This window comes from Haemaphysalis longicornis, unplaced genomic scaffold (assembly GCF_048455015.1).
Source record: "Haemaphysalis longicornis isolate Haplotype H1 unplaced genomic scaffold, Haemaphysalis longicornis Haplotype H1 scaffold_12, whole genome shotgun sequence".
In the NCBI taxonomy this organism is placed as follows: domain Eukaryota; kingdom Metazoa; phylum Arthropoda; class Arachnida; order Ixodida; family Ixodidae; genus Haemaphysalis; species Haemaphysalis longicornis.
The window spans coordinates 8218590-8241152 of record NW_027526225.1 but is presented as its reverse complement, the minus strand read 5'-3'; the positions used below and the strand labels follow the sequence as shown (position 1 = coordinate 8241152).

Sequence of the window (22563 nt, the reverse complement as noted above, 5' to 3'; positions counted from 1 at the left end):
TGCGAAAGGGAAAAAATGAGAACACCTGCTCCTAGTTAAAAATGGTACAAGGCGATTCCGTGTGTGTCTTTGTATCGCATGTAACCCCCTTTTCTCACTTTCTTATTGTGCAGCAAACCACCTCAACGTTTATCATCATTAATATTAGGGTTTGTACAGGTGATTACCTATTTACACGTTATGTATACAATATCTTCCAGGCATCCCCACCCCCACTTTGGAGCGTATTTACTTGGTGTAAACTTACCTCTTCAAGAATCTCCAATATCTGTATTGCGGAATCATAATCTCCTGCTGTAGAGTTCTGATATGAAGTGAGGCTATGAACGCTTCACGATGATGCAGCAATAAATCTTTTATTTTTGAACTTCACGCCTTATCGGCAACAGCACCTCAAAATGTTTTTACAGATGTCCACCTCATCATGGAGACATAATTAAAAAAACGTTCCTGCTTAAAACATATCATCATTTATGATGTGGTTTCTTTTTTTTTCAAACGTAATGTCCAGTTGCTGAGGGGGCGCTGTTACAACAGGCTGTTAAGACGAAAATAACAAACCCGACTTTTGAATCCACGAACTTCATCGATGAGACACTTGATATGCAAACACTGCCGACACTGAACGGGTATCGTACGTGAGAAGAGTGGTAAAACATCATTACAATTGCAGCTTGCATGTAACTTGTGATTTGAAGCTTGCAGTAAAACATGTTTATGTTCCTCACGTGCATAGGGCGTTGCATCAGGGTGCTAAACAGAGGCGAAAAACACAACGTCACAGAGGAAAAACGACAGGAAAAGCGCTCTATTTTAGTGCACTAGTTTTGTCGTTCTTCTGCTGCGTCGTTGTGTTTATGGCGCTTTATTTTTAGAATATGCACCAACTTGTACACAAATGTTTTACATCATGGGCCCCAGTACTACCGAATAACTGCCGAAGTCCGCTTTCCAATCAAACACGCAACCCTTCGTTGTCTTACGTGTAGCTGTAAACGTAGCTACCAAAAAAGTCTAAAGGACAAGTCGATAGAAATATAAAATCACAACAATGGTCGAACATGGACAGTGATTATCCCCAATCACTGTGAAGCAGACGGAACCTAAGGAGATGCTTGAAGTGCAAAAGGAGCAATGCGATTCATAATACATCGAATGTTACAAAAGGCAGAACTCAGAGGTGCAGAGTGGCAACGTACAAGTTTTATGTACACGTTTGACGTGAGTGGATTGGGCGAGAGACCATGCTCACTACAGTCATGTAATTACAGCATGCTGGCATCACGTGGTGCATAAGTAACAAGTTTCCTGCTCTATTTTGAGTCCTAGCATCAACGGCAAAGGTGTGAGCTTCACGCAAGCTTGAAACAGTGTGCAATGTTACCTTTATGTATTGTGTTCAATGTGCGCTCACAACTGACATCTGTTGCCGAGTTCATGTGCTATACAATGCTCGCGAAAGCAGTGTTTCAGTTACACCTGTGAAGCTGTGCAATATTTTGCGTAAAGACGCACATAATGTAAAGTCATTCAACTCTTCAAATTCGAATAGCAAAACTAGGGCAGAGCTTATTGTGTGAAAACGTCTTTAGATATGACAATACCCCGAGGCGTCTGCTACATTAGTTAGGCTGTCTGGACAAAGCTGATGAGTTCATGCTGTGAAAAGAGATTTGTAATAAAGTTCCATTCTTGACGCGGAAAGGAAATTACATGTCCTTGATTTATATTGCAGGCTGAAGGCCTGTCAAAATTGTTAGCCTCGACAATATCATACGCATGAAAACTTCAGTTCAAAGGCTACTAAATCTGCTTTTCCGGGAAATTACTGTTGAGTTTGATAAAAATGGCAGGCGCCGAGAACGCCTACACAAGTGTTGTGCAAAAAAGTGATATTTTGTACAAATTTGAAACACTATACATGCAGGAGTAGCGACTTGGAATGTGAAGTAACCAGTTAAACTTACAGCGGATATGGACAGGGGGAAAAGTTACACTTTGAGCCCAGATAAAAGGCAAATAGTGATGAATATCGATTGCTAGTGCCTTGCAGCAAAGCATGTGAAAAAAGCCATTGGAGAACATGGTTTCCACTGCAGACAGTGCGGTGAAAGCTGCCCTTTCTACACCTATCACATCATGAGCCTCGGGTTGCACCTGAAGACATATTTGCTTTCCACTCAAACACCGATGGTGCGATTTCAAGACCAATGGTGATAGTGACAACATCTGTTTCACAATGACAGAATGCGACAGTGCCAGCGAAGGCCTTGTAACAGTGGTTGATTGCTTGCAGCATCTTTTTTTCGATGAACTTTCACCTGCCCCAAAACACCACTTTCACAAGGGAATCAAATTTCCCCCCTAAATAACAACGTACAGGTGCCCCCAAATGTAAACGGAGCACGGCTTCATGAAATTAGAATAATTTCTATTTTATGCGGCTGCCAGCATAAATGGAATATGTGCGGCCGAAGTTTATTTTACAACGACTCTCTGGGAAGGTCACTTCGAGACTGCTGGCTAGGCACAAAAATCTCCATCCCGTGCTTCATTTACTTTTTGGGGCCCCCGTACATACAATGCAGCCTGAACTACACTGACAATGCAAGACTTTCCTCAGCCTTGGCATTACGTCTTAAGTTCAGTGATGGGAACTGACAAAACACCAAAAAAGGAATCGAAACTTCCATTTGTGATAGAACATCTCTCGCCGCGACTGGTATGGTGTTTTACATTTACAACTTCCTGTCTACATGCACGTTATTTTACTGCCTAAAGTCCTTTGCTCAGCACCCCAAGAGGTTTTGCCTGAGGAATGTACACCTGGGTTTTGAAGAAGAAAGAGCGAGGGTAACTGTTAAGGTTTGACTAGCAGCCATTTTGTAGTGTAGATGGAACGATCCTTGTACAAATACAACATAGCCAATTAGCTCACTCCAACAGGAAGTGATGTTTGGGTGCGTTGAACCAACCTTTACTGTTAAGCCATATTTATGGTATCTTGACGTCTGCTTAAACTTAAAGCAGCTATATTTCCATATAACCCTAGTTAATTGCCGGTTTTAGGGGTGCAAGCTTGTAAATTCGAAAAGGAAGAACCTAATCTAGTTGCCCGTCAGTGTCATCATTCTTTTTGTTGTCTTGTGCAGAAGTTGTAGGCTGATCAGAAACGAAGACGATTCAATGGTTTTAAATATCTACCCTATACAGAAATTGCCTTTTGCTTCCAAGAAACATGTCGATTTCACCCGAGCGAAGCCCTGTACGAGCGTGAGAATGAATCATTGACAAATGCAACAAATGCAGTATGAAGCGCGTCCCCTTCGACAGTTTACTGCTGTACTGTTACACTATAGTCTGGTAGCGTTCTACATAACACACCTCAGTACTGACCCAGTACAAACTATTCTACTATCACGGACGTTTAGCAACTGCTTTGATGAAATAGTAAAACACAACAATGTCAGCTCAAGAAACGCATCTTCCTCATATGTTCGCCTGATCCTGTTCTCGTAACACGAGTGCAGTTCTACGGGTTCCCGTTCAGATGAGAGGAAGGTGAGGCAACAGTAATCAGTGCTGCGGCAACAACCTTTGTGGTAGTCCCTCAAGATGAAGAACACGTAGACTTCTCTAACAAAGCGTCAAGCATAAAAGACAAGTCCGCGCATGTTTTCCCACTCTGTTTTGGACCGTTCTCAATTAAAGGGGCCATGAAGACAAAACACAACTTTGTTCACTTTGAAAGAACTACCCTTTGGTAGCTCACTCAGATCCCTTCCAGCCACGAAAAACATTTGTAAACCCAGAAAATTCAGAAAACAGGGAGACAATTTCAAATTTCTCGCCATGCTGACGTAGCATGGGCAGGAGTGATGTAATATGGGCCAGAATTAAAAACATAGTTATCAGTGTACTAACTGCACGTTAGCATTCCACTGATACGACCAAATAGGATAATTAAACCGGATAGTTGGGCGAGTTGGTTGCTGCTGAATTTTCTTTCTTCGTCCTGTGCTAAAGTTCGCTAGAAGTATGAGTTCATTAGACGACCAAATAGATCTAGAGGCCCATTACAATTCTTCTGGGCCGTTGCTCTGGTCACAGGCCGCCAATTGCCTGGACAAGATAATCTGACGTCAGAGAGACGTAGCTGAAAAGTGACTTAGGGAATCACCTCTGCATGCCATTTTTTTAAAAAAGATAGTCTTTTTGGGGCCATATTTTTGTCTGCCTGTCTGTTTGTTTGCCCCTCGATTCATCCGTTCGGGCAGAAGTTGAGATTTCTTAAACGAAAATTTTACATGGGCAAAAGATTTCCAAACCACTAAATTTTAAACCCTACATCATACTTTTCAACATCGTTCAGCAAAAGGAAAACATTAAGCATATCTGAGGCAAAATATCAATGCCTACTAGTAGGAAGTGTTCTTTTAATTGAGAATATATGTGCGCTTGATAATTTGCAATAGCAAATAACAAAGTATGCGTTAAAAATAATTTGACCCAAAAACACAAAATAAAGCTTGTGCCCGAGCCTAGACCGCAGAGTGACATTCCAAGTCCAAGTCCAACAGCAACGAAATGTTTCAATAGATAGCGCGAGAGCAGTGGAACGCGGGAAAATTGAATTGACTTGAACAAATCTCCACAGTGTTTATCGCGAGAGTGATGAGACGGGGTGGGGGGGGGGGGAAGAGTGTGACAGGTGTATGTAGCAGAGGAGAGAGGGATTTCTTTGGCAGGGGTGGCAGAGAACTACAGTCTTTCGGCTACACTTGCAGCGAAATGAGTGGATACGTGGACAATATTTCAATATCCAGATTATTTGCTTAAAGTCTGCGATAAAACTAGTACCATTTTCATCCGGACAAAGCTCTTTCTTATGAATTAAACTTGTATTTGGTCTTCATGGCCTCTTTAAAACCTTCCTGTACTCGGTGCGTCTCAGCACTGGTCAACACAGAAGTCGACACGAAGTGCGTTAACCCTTCCACAACCCCATTTGAGTAGCTAAAGTTCGTTTCATCGCGTTGAGAACTCCTATCAAGTGAAAAAACTGTGGGTGATTCATCTGTCATAGGAATCGTTAAAGCACGAAATTGAAATGTGTAGCGAAATCTGCAGCTCAGCATGATTTGCGGGTCGGCGGCTGTCTCGTGGGTGTGCTCGGTGAACAACGTCCTACTGGTGGGTCGCTTCGGCAAAGGTGTACTGGCGTCATTTCCGTGACGGATAAGACGTCAGCGAAATCTTGGGGTATCGCGGCATAAAACACTTTCGTGTTTAAATATGAAACCCGAAAACGAACAACCCTAAGAACAACGTACTCTTTAGTACTAAAGATTGCTTCCCCGCTAGAAGACCCTGTGTGCAGGGGTGCACCCTTTCTAGGCCGCTTGCTTCGTTGTACTGGCGTCACTTCCGTGACGAATATGACGTCAGCGAAATCTTCGTGTGTCCGGGAATAAAACACTTTCATGTTAAAATGCAACGACCCCATGACTGTTATTGCTTAGAACCTGACCTGCCATTCGTCGCTGACCCCTCCAACTACTTGCATATACACATTGCTGGGGGTGTGTAAAGAGAAAGCACCAATGTGTCGACATTTTCCATTTATCTTGCCGCGTGCGAGGCATTTAAGGCAGCTGATACCGACATACAGGGCACTGAGGACATAAAGTTAAAACGTACAGCTGCACGTGCACCTAGATGAGAGAACAACGTGAACACGACATGAACACACCGTGAAAACGAGAGTTGGTAAAAATGGTCGGAACAGTACTGCGAGAAATACGGACAGTGTAAATCTCACAATCGTCAGCACAACGTGAGCGGAGTTGTGCGTAACTTTGGTGCCACGGTTTCTCCTGGAATATCTTGCGCAATCTTCGCTCAGCTTTAAAAAAGACAGCCAGCCGCTTTTCGATGTGTGCATGTCCCCCAGCTTATATGAAAGCGAGCGTTTTATACAGTGGGGTAACCTCAAGAAATTTCGAAATAAATTGGCGGAAGTAATTTTAATTTGCTACTAACGTTTCTACATTCCGAATGGTGGCGCCATGCAGCGTCTAAACGCGACACTACCGTTCGTATGCAAACAGCTCCGTTGGTCTCAATGCGGGATCCAAAAAACGCATAAAGGAATGCAAAAGATTGCATTTTATTATTTGTTTAGCTGGGGACAAATTTTTAAACACCTATTTTCGCTTGACGCGCAGTTAGAAGTATGCTGCCGTGTGGCTTACTGCTATGGTTGCTAGCATTCCGTTTGGCTGGTAGCTCTAAAGAATGCACTTTCAAACGTTCTAGGCCCCTGTCAGAAAAAACATTTTGGTTCAAGGTGTTTTAAGTGATGCCTTTTCGTTTGGGCTAGAGAGCATGCACTCCACAAAAATCGATTGGCTGTCCCTTTAAAATGTATTTGTATCACGTTCACAAATTCACGCGACGAGGCAGTATGTACAGCCGCACAAACGAAAGGGCACTTAAACATGCAACGTTTTTCCTTACACAGAACTTGTAAAAGCAATTTAAACGCACAAGTGCGGGCAAAGTTTGAAAACATGATTGCGACCAAAGGAAGGCGCTCGCAGTTCATTCTGCCAACCTGTCGCGGGAGATGTCGCTTAGGTTAGGGTGGCGATAGAGTGAGAAATTCGAAGTGTTTTACACACTTGCAAACGTGTGATTGCTACTAAAGGCTGCCTAAGTCGTAAAACGTCCTATAAATATTCTTTTCAAACGTGACATATGCATGCAAGAGCGAAAAAACGCCCTAAATATTAGAAGAGCATCGGATTCTACACACTGATGACAATCATGAATGTTGGACATCACTTCATCGACGCCGACACAAAAGAAATTCTCGTTCCAGCAATGGCCTCCTGGGAAATCTTAAAACTTCAAACTATTTGGTTCCGATTAGAGATCTAAAAGGTCCCCACACGAATTGAAATGCTGAATTACTGGCATAACGGTATTTTGTCTTCCAACAATAACAAATTATTAAAAACCAATTGACATGATGACATCACGTGTCCGGCTTGACTCAATGCGTAAGCATCATTTTTTTTCTCTTCGCGGGTTGCTAGAATCGATTTACAATGGATGAATTTACAGTGCAAAAAAGGCAACTCAAATTTCGGTAACGCTAACATTTCCTACCGCTTAAGCATAGTCCTCTTCGGGCTTCTCTAGCATTAACATCAATGCCAACTTATTTCTGCGTAAGCACGTTGAATTTTGCGTCCAAGGCATTCGCACAAAAGTGAACAACGTCGTAATGAGGGAACCTAAGCACCCACATATTTACAGGCGAAAGTAGCAGGGAACTTTGTGCTGGAAACATTCGTACAAAAAATAACAAGATTATAAAGAAAACTAAGTACCCGAATATGTACAGACTGGAGTCGCGTTGAATTTTGTGCCCGAAAAAATTCACACAAGAACGAACAACTAAATCAAAAGAACTGAGTAACCACATATGTACAGACAGAAGTAAGCGGATAAGACACAGCACTTAGAAAAACCGTCCGTGTGCATGCACTTCGTTTTGAGCCTGCCCCCGTGAAGAAAGAAAGGATTTCACAATTCACGGTGCATGAAGAGGGGGAGAAGCGATTGCCCGCATGGGCACTCTTGATCTGTCCACACGTGTTATTTCCACGTCTCCCCATTCGTTGTGCATTGGAGGATCAGCTGAGCTCCAGAATCCACGATTCCGAGAACCTGGAAATCCGGGCACCCGCAAACCCAAAAATCCGGAACTTGGGAACTCGGAATCCGGGAACGCGGAAACCCAAAAATTCGGAACTTGGGAACGAAAACATGGGTACCAGGACATGGAAATGCGGGAACCCAGAACATGGGTGCCCGAACCTGGAAACCCAGAAGCTGGGTAACCAGAACGTGGGCATTCGAAACACGGACACCCGGCACATAGAGCACCGGGAACCTGGAAAAGCGCGAACGTGGGAATGTGGGAATCTAAGGGGGCCAGTGAAGCGCCACGACCTAGGCCAGACGACGACGTGCCGTGTCTCGATGGGATGGCGAAGATGGGGACGGAATGGTTGTTGGCGCGTTTGTCGCCGTCGTGCCAGGAAGGAATGAGGCATTTTTTTCCTTCTCGCTGTTGAGCCTCTTCTTCCTCTCAGCGGAACTTGCTTGGCTTGGGGGCAGCAAGCGCGCAGCCGACTTCGTACAACCAGCGGTATTGATTCTGCGAGGAAAGTAAGAGCTTAAATTAGGCTTAAGTGCAGTCAGGCTCTACCCAAGCACTTGCTCTAGTACTTCATGATGTTGCGTTTATGACTGCAGCCTGTGAGAATGTGAGCCCAATGCTTAACTAACTGAGTAAAAACAAACGTGCCCATGGTAAACAAAGCATCAATACCTCATGTTTACAAATCAAGAAAGATCTGGATGATATTTTCTTGCCGCCAGTTTTTAAACATGGGTGTACTGGTGCCCTATGGCCGTGAAGGTAGCCTCTTAAACAAACAACCATTGCCACCTGAAGTATCTTTATAGTGCTGCTGAGCAATATTTGCTAGAAAGCACACACTGATCGTAGAAAGAACTTACAGAAAACTCTGCCGGGAAATGCCTTATGTGCGTCACAATAGCTGTCTTGCTAATCCCTTACGGATGTGTAAAATATTTCTCGCACTGCGGCATTTGCATGTAAATCAGTGTCCCTGTGTTATCACGACCAGGCATGCCATGGTCACATGGCTGCTGTACAGGGGCGTTGCAATGGCGAAGAGCAGTGAAAATGAGCACAAGAAAAAGCTAGCGTGCTTGAAGGCCCACATAAGCAAGATTTCTTTCGTTTTTCTTCACTGTTCTCACGCCATTACCTTTTTTTTACCTCTTACTTCCCGCGTTTTTTATTAGTAAGGGACGCACAGTGTCATACTCTCTATGCACCTCACTGAAGCGAGATGTGTTTTAATAAATACACCTGTGATCTCATTCTGTGTCGCAACTAATTCCTTAGAAAGAGGAATTAACCGTGGATTTTGTACGAGCCACCGATTTCAGGCTAAAGGCAAAGTCTCCGATGCTGGTAACAAGTTGACCGATGCTCGTAACCGATGCTGGTAACCATGTAAAAGTTGAGAACGGCGATTGCTCATGTAGTGTATAACTTTGCTAAAGCGGCATTCTGGAAGCGGCATTCTTAATGCGTGATAGCGTCTGCTTTTTCACACCCTAGTTTGTTTTTCGTCGTTACAGGAATTTACAAGCGGATTAAGTGCGAGAAATCACGGAAACGACTCGCGTCACGTTCAAAATACTCTCGGTAACGCACTCATTGCGCCGCGCGGAGGCACAGCTCCATGCGGGGATGAGGCGAAGGGGCAATTTTAAGTGCAATGCACTTCTTAAGCGACCCTGAACCTGCGTCCACCGGCGATGTCCGCGCACGTGGAGATGGGCGCGCGCAGCCTGGCCGCTGACATGGCACATACCCACGTGGGGGATTGGCCAAGAATCGGGCGTGAGAAGGGCTAATGCACCCGCTTAAAGGAGTACTGACACGAAATTTCAAAGCTGAGATCCGCTCTAGCAATCAAGTACAACGACAACACAAATAGGTGTCTGCGAATAAATGCATCTTTCTTTCTTTGTAGTTGTGTGTGTGTGTGTGTGTGTGTGATCTCTCTTTCGCGAACATTACCGAACCGCGCAAATTCAACTCGTGCATTCGCACTTTCACATTCTTCCCCTCGGGGAAATGCGGGGAATTTTTCGTTGTCGTTCTTGAATTGTAATCAAGTATAGAAATGCCAACCTTTTTTTTTTCTGGAACAGTGTCAGTTACACGCCCCACAACAAGAAAAGAGAACCCGCCACCCACCAGGCTTGGAAGGAAGGTTGGCCTGTGCTGTCGCACTGTCCTGGCAGCCATGAGGACGTCGGCGTGCTTCTCGGCCTTCAGCTGGTCCGACAGGAACGAGGCGGCGCAGAAGAGCCCCGACGCGGTGGCCCCGTTGCTGCATCACGTGGGGAAACAAAAATGGCTCAGGCTTAACACTTGCGAACCTTGTTATAATGAGTGAAAATGACTATGTACACAGTGTTTAGTGAAACTATGTCTTTTCTTGAGACTTGAAAGTCTGCTGTTTAGCATAATATACCGGTTGATTGGTTTCATCCTTTCGCTATCACTGCAGGGCAGACACACGGCCCAGCCGTCGCGGCATTGATGGCAAGACAGAGGGACCAAGCGCCAGCAAATCAGCCGTTAAACCCTTGCCTGGTCACGTGGTTCAGTTGCGCTGAAGTGCCCACATAGACGCCTAGCCGGCGCTGAGCGACCAAGCGCAGGTGAGCAGCCATTTCACCCTCGCCTAGTGATGTGTTACAGCACGAGCAAGGCTCCGAGAGAGCGAGGCGAAAAGGTAGAAAGCCGCAGCTTGCGCGCCGGCGGCTGAGGATCACTTGCGAAGCGATTAATGACCTTTGAAGATGTAGCGTTTCAGAGCTTTCGTTCCAAAAAAATAGGGAGGGGGGGGGGGGGGGGGGGGAGACACAGAGGTCGATGCGAGAAGGTCATACTTGCCGGTGAAACTTATGGGTGACCTGTATAACAAGCTCTTGTTTCCTGGGCTCAAAATCACTGAAGTTATATAATTGGCGGTTTCGTTTAATTTCCTACTGACTCGTTGACACCGGGAATCCTTGGACGCAAAGAAGTTGTGTATGGACGGGCAGAACATGTCTTATAGTGGGCCGCGCATTCGTCTTATGGTGGACAGTAAACGTGGCTGGTAATGTTGAAATATGAACGTAACGACTGTCACAGTACCGTGCCCAGGTTGCATCGTCATTTTTCCGACGACGCGGGGACAGGTGCCCCGACAGGAATGTGTCCAAAACGGCAACCGGAGATCAAGCGCCGAGAGAATGAGCTCTGAGGTGCCGACGGTCGACATCACCAAACTATACCGCGCCGGAGCAATGCGAGAGCGAGAGGAGCACCGAAGGCACGTGCCGACGGTCTACAGTACCAAATAAGGCGGTGCTGGAGCAATCGGAGTGCGATAGGAGCGCCAGTGATAACAGAAAAGATAAACTAAGACCACCAAGGAAAGCATGCTTTACGAATAGACCATACAGGAAGGGGGGGGGGGGGGGGGGGGGGGGGCGAAGATGCTATGAAAACGGAACGCGCATACGGCTCCGCAGTCTGGTTCGAATCTCGATCAACGTGCCTGCAGATCTTTGAAACCGACCTCTTGCGGGGCTGCCGCCACAATCCCGCAAGACTTTATTTACCGACTGACCAGTACTGCCCGACGCCGACGTCTGCTTTTGGACTTTTGACTGGAAGAGCTCCTGGAGCGTCGCCGTTTCCCGAGCCGGGTAATTCCCCAGGACATTTGCCATTCAGTTCTAAGGGTCCTCAGTGGTTCTCAGTCATGTCAGCCCCGAAGACATCTTTTGCGCTTGCAAAAGTGATGGGGACCCTACGATGAAGCATATGTTGAACGGTCTCATACTTCCAATTTGTACTTGCAGCTATATATGACGCCCGCACATTTGTCCAATGCCCGCCTTTTCTGTTTGACGTTAATGACGATGCGCCTCATAATGGCAAACAATTTACTCTTGAATGTAAAAGTCTTCTAAACAGCGATATGCTGCCATTTCTGTGTGTTTTTTTTCTCTCAGAGCTGGCGTGTCGTGCAAAAATTAGATGTTATGTGCTGCATGGAGAAACTAAGCAAGTAATGCGGCGAAGCCACGTTTCTGCAGTGCACTGTTACAACCTACTATCACTGTGCGTCGGAGTTTTTTCAGTTAGTCCAGTGGTTCTCAAATGGGGGTCCGTGGACACCAGGGGGTCCGTGAAAACATTTGAGGGGTCCGCAAGCCTCCCTCAAAACTTTTCCACCCGGCATTCTTTTCTCGATTTTGCCAGCACTTTTTTCTGTTACGTGAATGGTGTTAATGTTTCGATTATTCTCTACCTGTTGTGTTTCTCTTAAAGGGGACCTGAAATACCTTCCGCCGATGCATGGATGTACATGTACCCAAATAAAGCAATGTATTTGCAATCTCCTCCCGCAAGAATTTTGTTAAAGCGATGAGTATTAGCTGAGAAATCGTAAATCAAAAACCGCGCATTATCGTCGCTCCGAGTTTCCTCCTCCTTTCGACTTACTCTCCGCTGTTGACGGCGCGGCGCGCATGCCTTGCCTCCCATGATGCTGCGCTCCGCAGCGGTGACGTACTTCCGCGATTGCGCTGCTCAGACTGTCGTCTGCTACGGGCAAGCTTTGTTGACACCACGAATCCCGCACGCACTCCGCTCAAGGCTCGAAAAGCGAACGAAAAATCTGACCGCATGTATGCGGCGGCCTGGCCTTGCCCTTTCGCGGTGTACGTTGCTGGCGGCACATGACTTTTTATCGGCGGCGAACTCGCAGCCGCACGGGGAGGGTCGTGCGCTCGTTCCCTTGATGCACCGCGCACTGTCTATCCAAAAAGCGCCGTATCAGATGTGGCCCCTCTGGTGCCGGGCCTTATTTTTCGGCGGTGGTAATTCCTGCCGGCGGCATGTGAAAAAGTTATATTAAACCGATACAGAACCCGTGCACAAAACGCTTCAATCATGTGACCAGTTCAGCTTGGGGCGACGCGTGGTGGAGAGCGGCAACGTTGGCAAAACATTCTCCGCCGCGGCTCTGAGCTTTCTAGCGCTGGAGCGAGCGCCATTTCTTTGATAATCTCAAACATCGGTTGCCTTGGCAACAAGGCACAAACCGCTCCTGAAGTCAGTTACGGTTGCGTGATCCCGGTTCAGCTTGGGGCCCCACTTCGCGACATGTGGGCACTGCAGGCGTACCACTCACTCCCATTGGGAAGTGCGAGATGCGTTTGGCATTACAGGAGGCATTGGTGTGTGTGTTGTGGACGCCTTTGTTTCGCGATGAAATGCGACGTTGTGCTTCTGCGGGTGGATAGTGCTTCCCATGGTCTGGATTATCTTTCTCGAGCGACGTACGACTCAACCTCGCATGGGGTATGTGCAGTGTGCGTGGCTAAAAGCCATCGGCTTGTGCGCCAGAGTTAAGTGACTTGCTGTTCGTCCCCGCAAAGCGCGCGCGAGGTGAGTACCGAATTTACGACGGGCAGGAGGCAACCCATCCTCTGTCAATCGTGGTTCAGACTTTCAACGCATGTTGTGACGTTGTGTTCGTTAGAAACGCATCTCTGGATTGTTTTGAAGTTGAATAAACTGTATGCGTCAAACCCGGGCATTCGGCTCAGGGCGTTCTCTGCGATTGCACGAAAGAAGTGCCACGGGGCTTCAACGTTTTCTTTATGGAACGTACTCAGGTAACAGAATATCCATGTCGTGTTATGGCCGTGTTGCATTCAATACAAACGGTTAAGCGTTTGTTTTACACTTGTTTCGTTTGTCGTAAAATGCCCAAGCACTCCGGCACTCCGCTGGCAGATCAGCAGGCGAGCCGACGCTGAGCAGACGACTCATCTCTTTGCCGGAAGTGCGTGAAAAAGCCGCCCAATAGTAGGATGTCTAGCTCATGACGAACATCTGGGAATCGATGATGTAGACATGTGAAAATGGCGGCGTCCAAAAACACGAAGGGAAGGGTGAGAAAAAAACGACAAACTTTGCAACAAAAGTGTGAGCTTTCCGCTGCGCGTAAAAGAGTAATACTTGGCGCAGAGGACGTTGACGACCCAATCTAACGGTTGCGCTAGTTCATTTAGTGTGCTCAAAATGCCTTTCAGGGCCCCTTTAACGCAACGAGCGTGCACGCAAAATCAGTTTGAGTTCTGCCTCGAGAACATGTCGGCCGTGTTTTTGTCGTTGTCTCGCGTGGTATAAAGGGTGTTTTGTTGTAGGTTCGGAATTCCGCCTCTCTGCGCAAGCTAGCGGCGACAGCCGTGCATCAGAGGCCAAACCCCTCTGTCACGGGTCTATCGGTTGAGGGCTGCGCCTCTGCGCAGGGATAAACCCCAAACGGTGACGACTATTTAAAACCTTAAATGAAAACTTATACCAAATGAAAAACTAATTCAATTGCTATCTTACGTTGTATTAACAAGCCATAGTTGTAAAAGAGTGCCCTGAAAGTGCTTCCTCCTTTATATTATTTCGGTAAAATAAAATAATATTATTTAATAGGTCCCGAATTGTGCATGGAAGAGCAAATTTCACTGAACACGAAATATGTACATAAACAAAAGCTGTTCGTAAAAATACTCTAGCTAATAGTGACCTCTTGAAAGTTGAAGAGAATCACGTAAACAATATGGAAAGATTGTTTACATTTGTGCACGAATGGATATGGAAAGATTGTTTACAAATGGATTTATGCAAAATACAATTTCATTTTCACGTAAACAATCTTTCCATATTGCTTACGTGAAAATGAAATTGTATTTTGCATAAATCCATTTGTCAAAAAAAAAAGCCATTAAAGGGTTCTCTCCAGTTATAAAAGAGACTATACAAAATACGTATTTTAAATTATTTCAACGTGATTAAATGCACCCATTAGAAAGGCACCCCCATCTGCTATTTAAAATCCCACAAAGAGCAGAAGTGTGTTGCCAAGTGCGTCGCTTGAAATTACATTTGCTATAATAAAGATACCTCTCCTATTACTGGCATTAGCAGACAATTGAGATTCACGTGTTTATATTACTATTCGCACATAGGAATACAAAGTGTGGCCAATTAACACCAGTTCAGCGTAAATATTCCCGGAGCATTAAAGTCTGATTTGCACGCTTCGAAGGCAAAAGCATCATGGCTTCCCAGCAGCACTTATCAATGGCTTCTTTACCGCTACACCATGTTTTCGTCTCTTTTTCGCTTCTGTATCTTCATCTTCGGGTGCAAATTACTCTGGAGAGCCTCTAGAATCCCGAAAATTCAGTCCGCAGCGTTCCCAGGATCAGATTTCTCTGCGGCGGCGGTGCACCTGTTCTAATCCTGTGCCGTCACGTGCACCCGTCACGCCGCACATGCCATACCAACTGTCGCTCCGCCACCGGCAACGCGCTGAGAAAGAGCAGTAGCAATGAACTGTTTTGAATCCGGACACCCGGCTTAAAGTCCTATGCGAACTCGAATGTGTTTTTTTTTGTCTGCTCCTTACAAATGCCGCCATTTTCTGTACAGGACAGAAACAACAATTACGACAACGCTGTTTTTTTTTTTTTTTTTGCACTACGGGGCACCCAAGGCGCTTGCCTTAAAAACACGACGGTGACCTTTTTTATGCTTCCCAAAACCTTGGTAGCCGAGATTCGCTCATTGGACGCCATTTCATTCGTGCTGCTAGTCTCGCAGTTTTACGACGGTTTGCTGCTATAACGCATGTACCATTAACAAAACAGAAGCAGCTCCTTGTACGCCGTCATCCGAAGCAAGTCACTAACTAAAAGGGGGAAGGGAAGGAGAGGTCGAGTCCTACTCTAAAGTGTGATGGCATGTCATCGAGTGCGCTGACGGTGTGTTTGTTCCCGCGTAGACACCCTTTTAGGGACAAAAAGTATTCTGCGTTTTTTGCGAGATGCAGGACTAGACAAAACTTTGTAATTCTTCCATGATGTGCATGGATACGTCTGTACGCGTCTGCGTCGTCATGTACGTTTTGACTCCTTTTTCTGGTTAGGCGCTCTGGGCTTCCTGGGCTCCACTCGCTCTATTTTTTTTTTGTTTTACTTAACTTTAGTTCGAGTTCTTTTTCTTGAATTTTATTGCGTGCCATTTTTTATTTAATTTTTGTTTTCTCTCTATTGTTGCTCTCCCGATCTGTCACATTCACTTCACTGCATTGTAATCACCCCAATGTGGCGTAGCAAGCACTGCCGCTAGCAGAGCTGACCTCTCCAGCCCACATTAAAGAGGGCTCTCTATCTCTTTTCATGCGGCAAAGCCATCTTGCGTCCAACAGGAGCGAAGATAGATTTAAAAGGGCCAACCTGCACCATAAATTTTCATATAGTATTGCATGACAACTTAGTCATTCAGTGGAAAGGATACCTACTCCCCTCTAGGCCCCTTCCGCCCCCACCCGTGGCTGGAGCCCGGTAAAGAGATAGGTAGATAAGCCCCTGTGTCCCCTATCCGGGCCCCCCTTCCCGTTTCTATTCCGCACAGTCTTCCATTTACGGCTACGCAGAGGTTGCGAGAAAGTGGGCCTTTAAATGGTTAAGCGTTTCTGTGTGCACTCAACAAAAAAAAAATCCATCTGTTTGTAATGCTCGATAGCCACCCTTGCGCCGGTAAAGAAAGTGCTGATAACAGAGAGCGCTAGCGCCTCCATACCTGGATATCACACTCAGTGCCGGATTAAGGTGGGGGCTGCGGGAGCCGCATCCACGGGCCCGAACTTTCAGGGGCCCCGTTCGCCCATTTGTACAAAACGTTACTCGGCGTACTGCTGCCAAAGTTGAATCGAAAACTGACGCCAGGGAGCCAGGGACCTCAACTTCACATGGAAACTGATTGATTGTAGGTTTTAACGCGCCGACGCAATGCAGACGATGAGGGGCGCCGTAGTGGAGGGCCCCGAATTGATTTTGACCACCTGGGGATCTTTAACGTGCGCCGAAATCTCGTACACACGGGCGTTTTTGCTTTTCGCCTTCATCAGAAAAGCGGCCGCCGCGGCCGGGAATCGAACCCGCGTCCTCGTGCTCAGCTGCACAATGCCTTAGCCCCTGAGCTACCGCGGCGGGTCACATGGAAACTGACCAACCCGCGACAGTTAGGCACGAGCGTCGAGCACTGCGCCTTCGAGTTCAGTTCAGTAAAAGCCCGATCTCGGCTCCGGTCTTTTCGTCACCCGAAACGTTCGGTGCATGGATGTTTCGGTACAAAGAGAGTTTCAGAAATTGACTAATTTCTGATGAACATCCTTAACTGTTTAAACCTGAGGGGCGTTCAATGCAATTGACAACCTCAGCCAGCGTTATATGGGCTCGGAAATCTCGGTACACCAGTCCGTGAAAGAAATGTCAGTGTAAAGATCTTCTCAGGGAAGTTCACTGCTATGACAACCTTGTCGATCAACCCTGTGGAAGCGTACAAAGGCGCTCTCCGACTTTTTCGGCTGAACTAGACCTGTGTTTCCACTGCCTGGAGAATTACAGTTGCCAAGACAGAGGCGAGAGCCGTCTGCTCAACAGTTAGCAAAATGCATACAATGTCTTGCTCTTAGGTTACACTTAACCATTCCTGTAGCAACCTGCGAAACTGAGCGCTCTTTTTCACAACTGTTCTCGGTTGAAAACTGCTTGCGCTCCACTCTTTGCGAGAAGTTGAATTATTTAACTGCCATGTTGATCGAAAGGGACCTGTGAGAGATATGTCTTCTGATGTTGATAGAGCATTATGTGAATTTGCGAGTTTGATAAGCCACATGGTACCGTTTTAAATGCCATATTTGTTTATGTTTTAGCTTAGTGCTAGTTTCTCTCATTGGCGTTTTTTGATGAGGGTATGAAGGAAGTTGTTCTTTGTTCCCATGTTGTCACGACTGATGAAGTTTGAGTCGACGTGATTGTTTTTCCTAATTGCGTTGAACGTATGTGCTAACTGAAAAGTGAAGTCATTTTGTCGAATTTTATGCGTTCATAACTTCAAGTCTGAATGCCTATTACAATGTTTCTTCTTTTGAAGAAAATGCTCTCCTGTAACTCACGTGTACTGCATGCCGATGCGGAACTTCAATTGATTGTGAATTTGTGACGCACTGACGATTAAAACAGACACAGGTGTACTTCAGAAAATAATCATATATGAATATTAGAAATGAAGCCGAGAAATTAGTTCCACGAACCAATAAACATTATCTATATTTTATCACTGATCAGCCAGCATAACACGTGGGCTTAGAAAAATTCGGCTTCTCCAGCCAGTAATCATTACCATCATTGGCGTCGTCATTAGGGCCTAAGGACGCTGTTATCCCCGGGCCCCAAAATTTCTTAATACGACACTGATCAGTCTCTATATATTTCCCCAAAATAATGTCTCCCCAATAATGCGTTGGCGCACGGTAGCGAAGCCAACTTTTAGGGGCTTCTTGCATAGCTTTCTATAGGAATACATGGAGTCGTATAGACGTAGTTTAGTACTAGAGGCCATTAAGCCGTCATGCTCCCATATCAGACTGCTTGCATTGCCTCAGAAAAAAAAAGAAACGTTCTCTAAGCAATGCATTTGTGTATTGCAGCGAAGCCTACTTTAGAGGCGCTCCGTGTATAGCAGGGCAGCTTAACCTTCATCTCAAAATTAAAAGGGAGTTCTTTTCTTTTACACTTCTTGCAACTCAAGCGTTTTTCTAACTGAGCAACTTGGTTTTGCCGGTAGGCCGAACACTTGCCGAACACTTGCCGAACACTTACAAGCACGCGACGATGGTGGGGTTTCGGGGCGGGCACTTCCGCTGCCAGCGCTCCACCTTGCCCAGGAAACGAACCAGGAGGTCGACGGACGGCGGAGTCACGTCTCCTTTGTGCCACCCCTGGAGGTGGAACTGCTTCAGCAGCCGAGACTTCGGCGACTGCGCGGAGGAGCGGGACATTCAAATCAGCACACAGGACGGCTCTGTTGTCTTCTAAAAATAAGTTATTTGCAGAAATACACTTAATTGGCAAGACGCGAGGGAGTCAATTTCTTCCGCTGCAAACTTTAGTGTACGACTGCCCCGTGTTTTCTTTTTTTGTTTGGGACTAATGCTGTGTCGTTTCATAGCTCACTAAGAAACCTGTGCTTACGACAATTGCTGTCATGCTGATTGCAAATTCAGTATCAAAGAGCAACTAATTTGACTTCCTCACAAAGGGCAAATTTGCAGTGCGCAGAGGCCGTTGCGGCTAAATTAAGGAGTGAGAAAAAAGAGCCAAATGAAAGAAAGCGGAAGCTATTCGTCAACACAGGCCGTAAAAAATTTCAGAACGTGTAAAAGGTGTGCATATATAGGTTGTTTCAGCTAATAACCTGCGAAATAACGTGTTGCTCCCTGAATTCACTAGATGATTTTCCTTAATTTCGTTCCCCAAAACAGCCACTTCAACAGAGCCCCTACATTCAAAGAATTAATTACTACAAAGTTCGATTTCTAAAAAGCGATACAGTTCGCTTAAAAGAGGTGCCAAGATGCCTTCATGCGATTATAGAGATCAAACGATGAAACGTCGCGTCACACCAATTTTAAATGGGCATGATTTCCGAAGTTTTGAGCATTGCCGGGGAGAGGGGGGGGGGGGGGGGGCTCTGCCTTCTCCAAAGAAATTTCGAAGAAGGCTGGGGCCCCCGAGACCCTCCCGTAGTCGGCGCCTTTGATTGACCACTAAAACCGTGCAAATAAAATGACCTTCCCGTTTATTTGTCTCTGCGTGTGCATCCATCGCGACCTCATAGGAATGTTCCAGGGAGGGAGTAAAAAGGCATCCAAAATTAGTACCTTCTGCTTATCTCTGCTTCCACATTGGTAACGCTTTCTTCGCACAGCCTTCTATAAATCTTTCCTCCCGTTAATCTTTCATAAGATCATTGACATGTTGCGAGCTGTGTTGCACATGCGCAGGTACATCTTCCTGTCGACTCAGCTAATTACAGGGCTGCTAGCACAGCCCACAAATAAAATGGCAGCTCCCAGAATGGAGGAGTTAATAAGGTCTGTACAATTTAATACAACACAATTCAGAAGTACCTCTGCTAAATCTGCTGCTGCAGTGCTTAACAGTTAGTTCATTTGAAATCACGGATGGCACTGGAGTTAAATTGGACGTGCTGAGATGGGACTGGAAGTAGTGGAAGACCGGTAGCTCCTTGAGGGGTGAAGTAAGAAAATTTGGCAAATCATGGATTCGGATAGCACAGGATAGGAGCTATTGGAAGTCAGTGGGGGAGGCCTTCCTTTTGCACGCATGGACATGCTGATGATGATACATGCTCACCTTGGCGGTGTTCCTGAGTTTGAACTTCCTCTGAAGCACTCCGCCAGTGACGACGTCTGTGGACACGTGGTCGATGCGCAGGTGCCTATGGTGCATGCTTCCAGTCTGAGGCCAGAATATGGGGCACGTCTGCATGAACGGAAAGCGTGGTGCCACGGGGGAGACATTTAAAAAAATGCTGAGAAACCGCTACGCTGGTTGTCTATTCCAAGCATTACGATAAGCGAAGCATTGTGCACGAAAGTTCACGGCATTACTGACAAGAAGAACGATGTGGCGTAGTTTATGGCTGCTTCTGCACAGGCCGCGTCAACAGAAAATTAAACGCTGCCACTGAACGCAGTCATAGCGCACGTTGTCGCGCGCTTTCAGCCACTAACTAACGTTTGGGTTTAGACTAGTTGGTTCATAATTAAACTGTGAAACAGCGCTTAAACGAAGACAGTAAGAGAAGACAGAGACACGACTGATCGTGTCTCTGTTTTCTTTTACTGTCTTCGTTTAAGCGCTGTTTCCCAGTTTAACTTTCAGCCACTCTAGCCGCGAATGCAAGACAGTGTCTTTTTCTTCGTACATTGATTTTGTAGCATTTGAACCTGCACCAATAGCACAACACATTGTTTTTCTTCATCTTTCCGATTTTGTCTACTTTAATATCGCTTCTTTTGATGCCATTACCCATTATAACGCGGTTGTTCCTACAAGAACCAACCCAAAACGATTTTTCAGGAAAAATAATGATGTAATGTTCATTTCTATATTTGTGTTCTCCCTCACATGCGCCCAAGATATGCTTCGCTATAAACCATGACGCGACGAAACAGCCGTACCACCAGGGCTAGCATAGTTTGGACAGGGTTTATTGAAGCGGTTTGTAACGGCAGACATGTTTTCGCAAAAGGCACTGAAAGTGGTCTCAAAGAAAGGAAGCAGTACCAAAAGCTCCCCGGCCATCTCCAGAAACGTGAAACTTGGTGAGGGGCGAAGCATGCAGTGTACAAGTGTATTCTTTGCGCCTTGACGTTTTTGCCCACGATACCGTTGGGGGTGGGGGGTGGGGGGGGGGGGGAGTATAGATGAAACCATTGGGGGGTTCAGGCATACAGCTTTTCTGTAAAAGTCTCTTGTCTTTGAAGCACGAACCTCTCCAGCGCGAGGCGTACACAAGTGTGCCATTGTTGTTTTTTTTTTTTTTTTTTGTAGCGTAAGCTACACTGGCAGAGGTTGAGCAGTTTCGCGTGTGCCGTGAAGGGCCGTTCTGCGCAAGCGCGAGGGGCATTAGATTGGATTCGATTGGCTTGGCTTGGATTGGATTGGATTGGATTGTGTTGCGTCGTAGCCGCGGCAGACGGACTGGCGCCGGCGTGTGCCCAGATGTGCGCCTCAATTGCGCAGTAGCCAAGTCACGCTCCATCGGACCCGCTTGATTGCCGTTTCACATGGCTCGTGAAGAGCCGTGCTGAGCATGCGCGAAGAGCAGTGACTGGACAGGGCTGGACTGGACTGAATTTGACTGAATTGGACTGGAATAGACTGGACTGAACTGGATTGAACTGGATTGCTGAACCTTAGCTCACGCTACGTATATCCTGGCATAGCAGAACTAAGCCACTACTAATTTTTTAGTACGGGATACGTTGTAGCCCGCGGCGTAACCGAGTTTCCCGGTGTCTTACTACCATGACTGCACGAGACGAACGACGACGACAACGACAGTAGCCGCCAACAGCCCCAGCCCCTAAGGGACTTCGCCCCTAAAGAAGTACAACTGCAAGAACCTGCTGGGGTTAGCCCGGGTTAGCTGGGGTTAGGGACGACCCATGGTGGATGGTGAAGCGATCGGTTCACGAAGAGATGCAATCGACGTATTAAAAGCATCTACCGCCAAGAACAAAAGTTTACGGACCACGAAAGCAGCTTTTTGGATTATTTCTCCGCCGCAGGGCAGCCCGGGGTATTGTGAGCGGCATTATGGCAATATTTAAATAATTGTACGACACCTGACATGTATACCACAGTTTGTGGGCTGCTACCGGATGAGAAATAACCTACAATTGCCATTTTCGTGGTCCTAAACTTTTGCTCAAGGCTGTACATGGCGGCCATGACTTCCGCGTCGTCGTCAATAGTGTGCGATAGCGCCATAAGGCCCTCAGAGTTACTGGACATCGAAGAGATCTGTAAGGCACTGTCCCCCTATGTCCTGTGACAAATGGTTTGAATACAAAAAACAAAAAAAAATGTCTTGACACTCCCCTGTTGAGTCTGCCACAAGACAAGGGTGTATGAGCAGTTAGGTTAGAATACATATGCATGACTATTTTTTTGTCTATGTGAAATGAATGACTGTGGCTTGTTGCAGATGCGAGCGAGACTGAGAAAGTGGGATCGTGTCATAACCTTAGTCGTACTTTGCTAAAGTGTGTGTAATTTTATTGTGACGTTCAAGTTTGTTCTTAAACGGGGATGCTAAGAACAGCGAAAATATATTTCTGGGGTGTGCGTATCCAAAACCTCTCATAATACATGCGAATAAAGAAATGCTTGAGTGTGGTATGTGTAGGTAGCAAAACAATGATACATGAGTTG

At 46.2% G+C, this 22563-nt stretch overlaps 1 protein-coding gene across 3 annotated transcripts in view; it reads right to left on the bottom strand.

Annotated features, from left to right (window-relative positions):
* Positions 1-337: 337 nt before the first annotated feature.
* The window catches only part of LOC144162378 (receptor-type tyrosine-protein phosphatase mu-like), a 193380-nt gene continuing 171154 nt past the window's right edge, over positions 338-22563 (bottom strand). For all 3 annotated transcript variants that reach the window (XM_077692880.1, XM_077692879.1, XM_077692881.1), the window contains 4 exons: positions 19975-20103; positions 18418-18575; positions 9875-10010; positions 338-8230 (listed from right to left, as the gene is read on the bottom strand). In XM_077692880.1, the coding sequence (XP_077549006.1) occupies positions 8162-8230; positions 9875-10010; positions 18418-18575; positions 19975-20103 (492 nt within the window). In that variant the 3' untranslated portion in view covers positions 338-8161. The remainder of the gene's footprint in view (positions 8231-9874; positions 10011-18417; positions 18576-19974; positions 20104-22563) is intronic.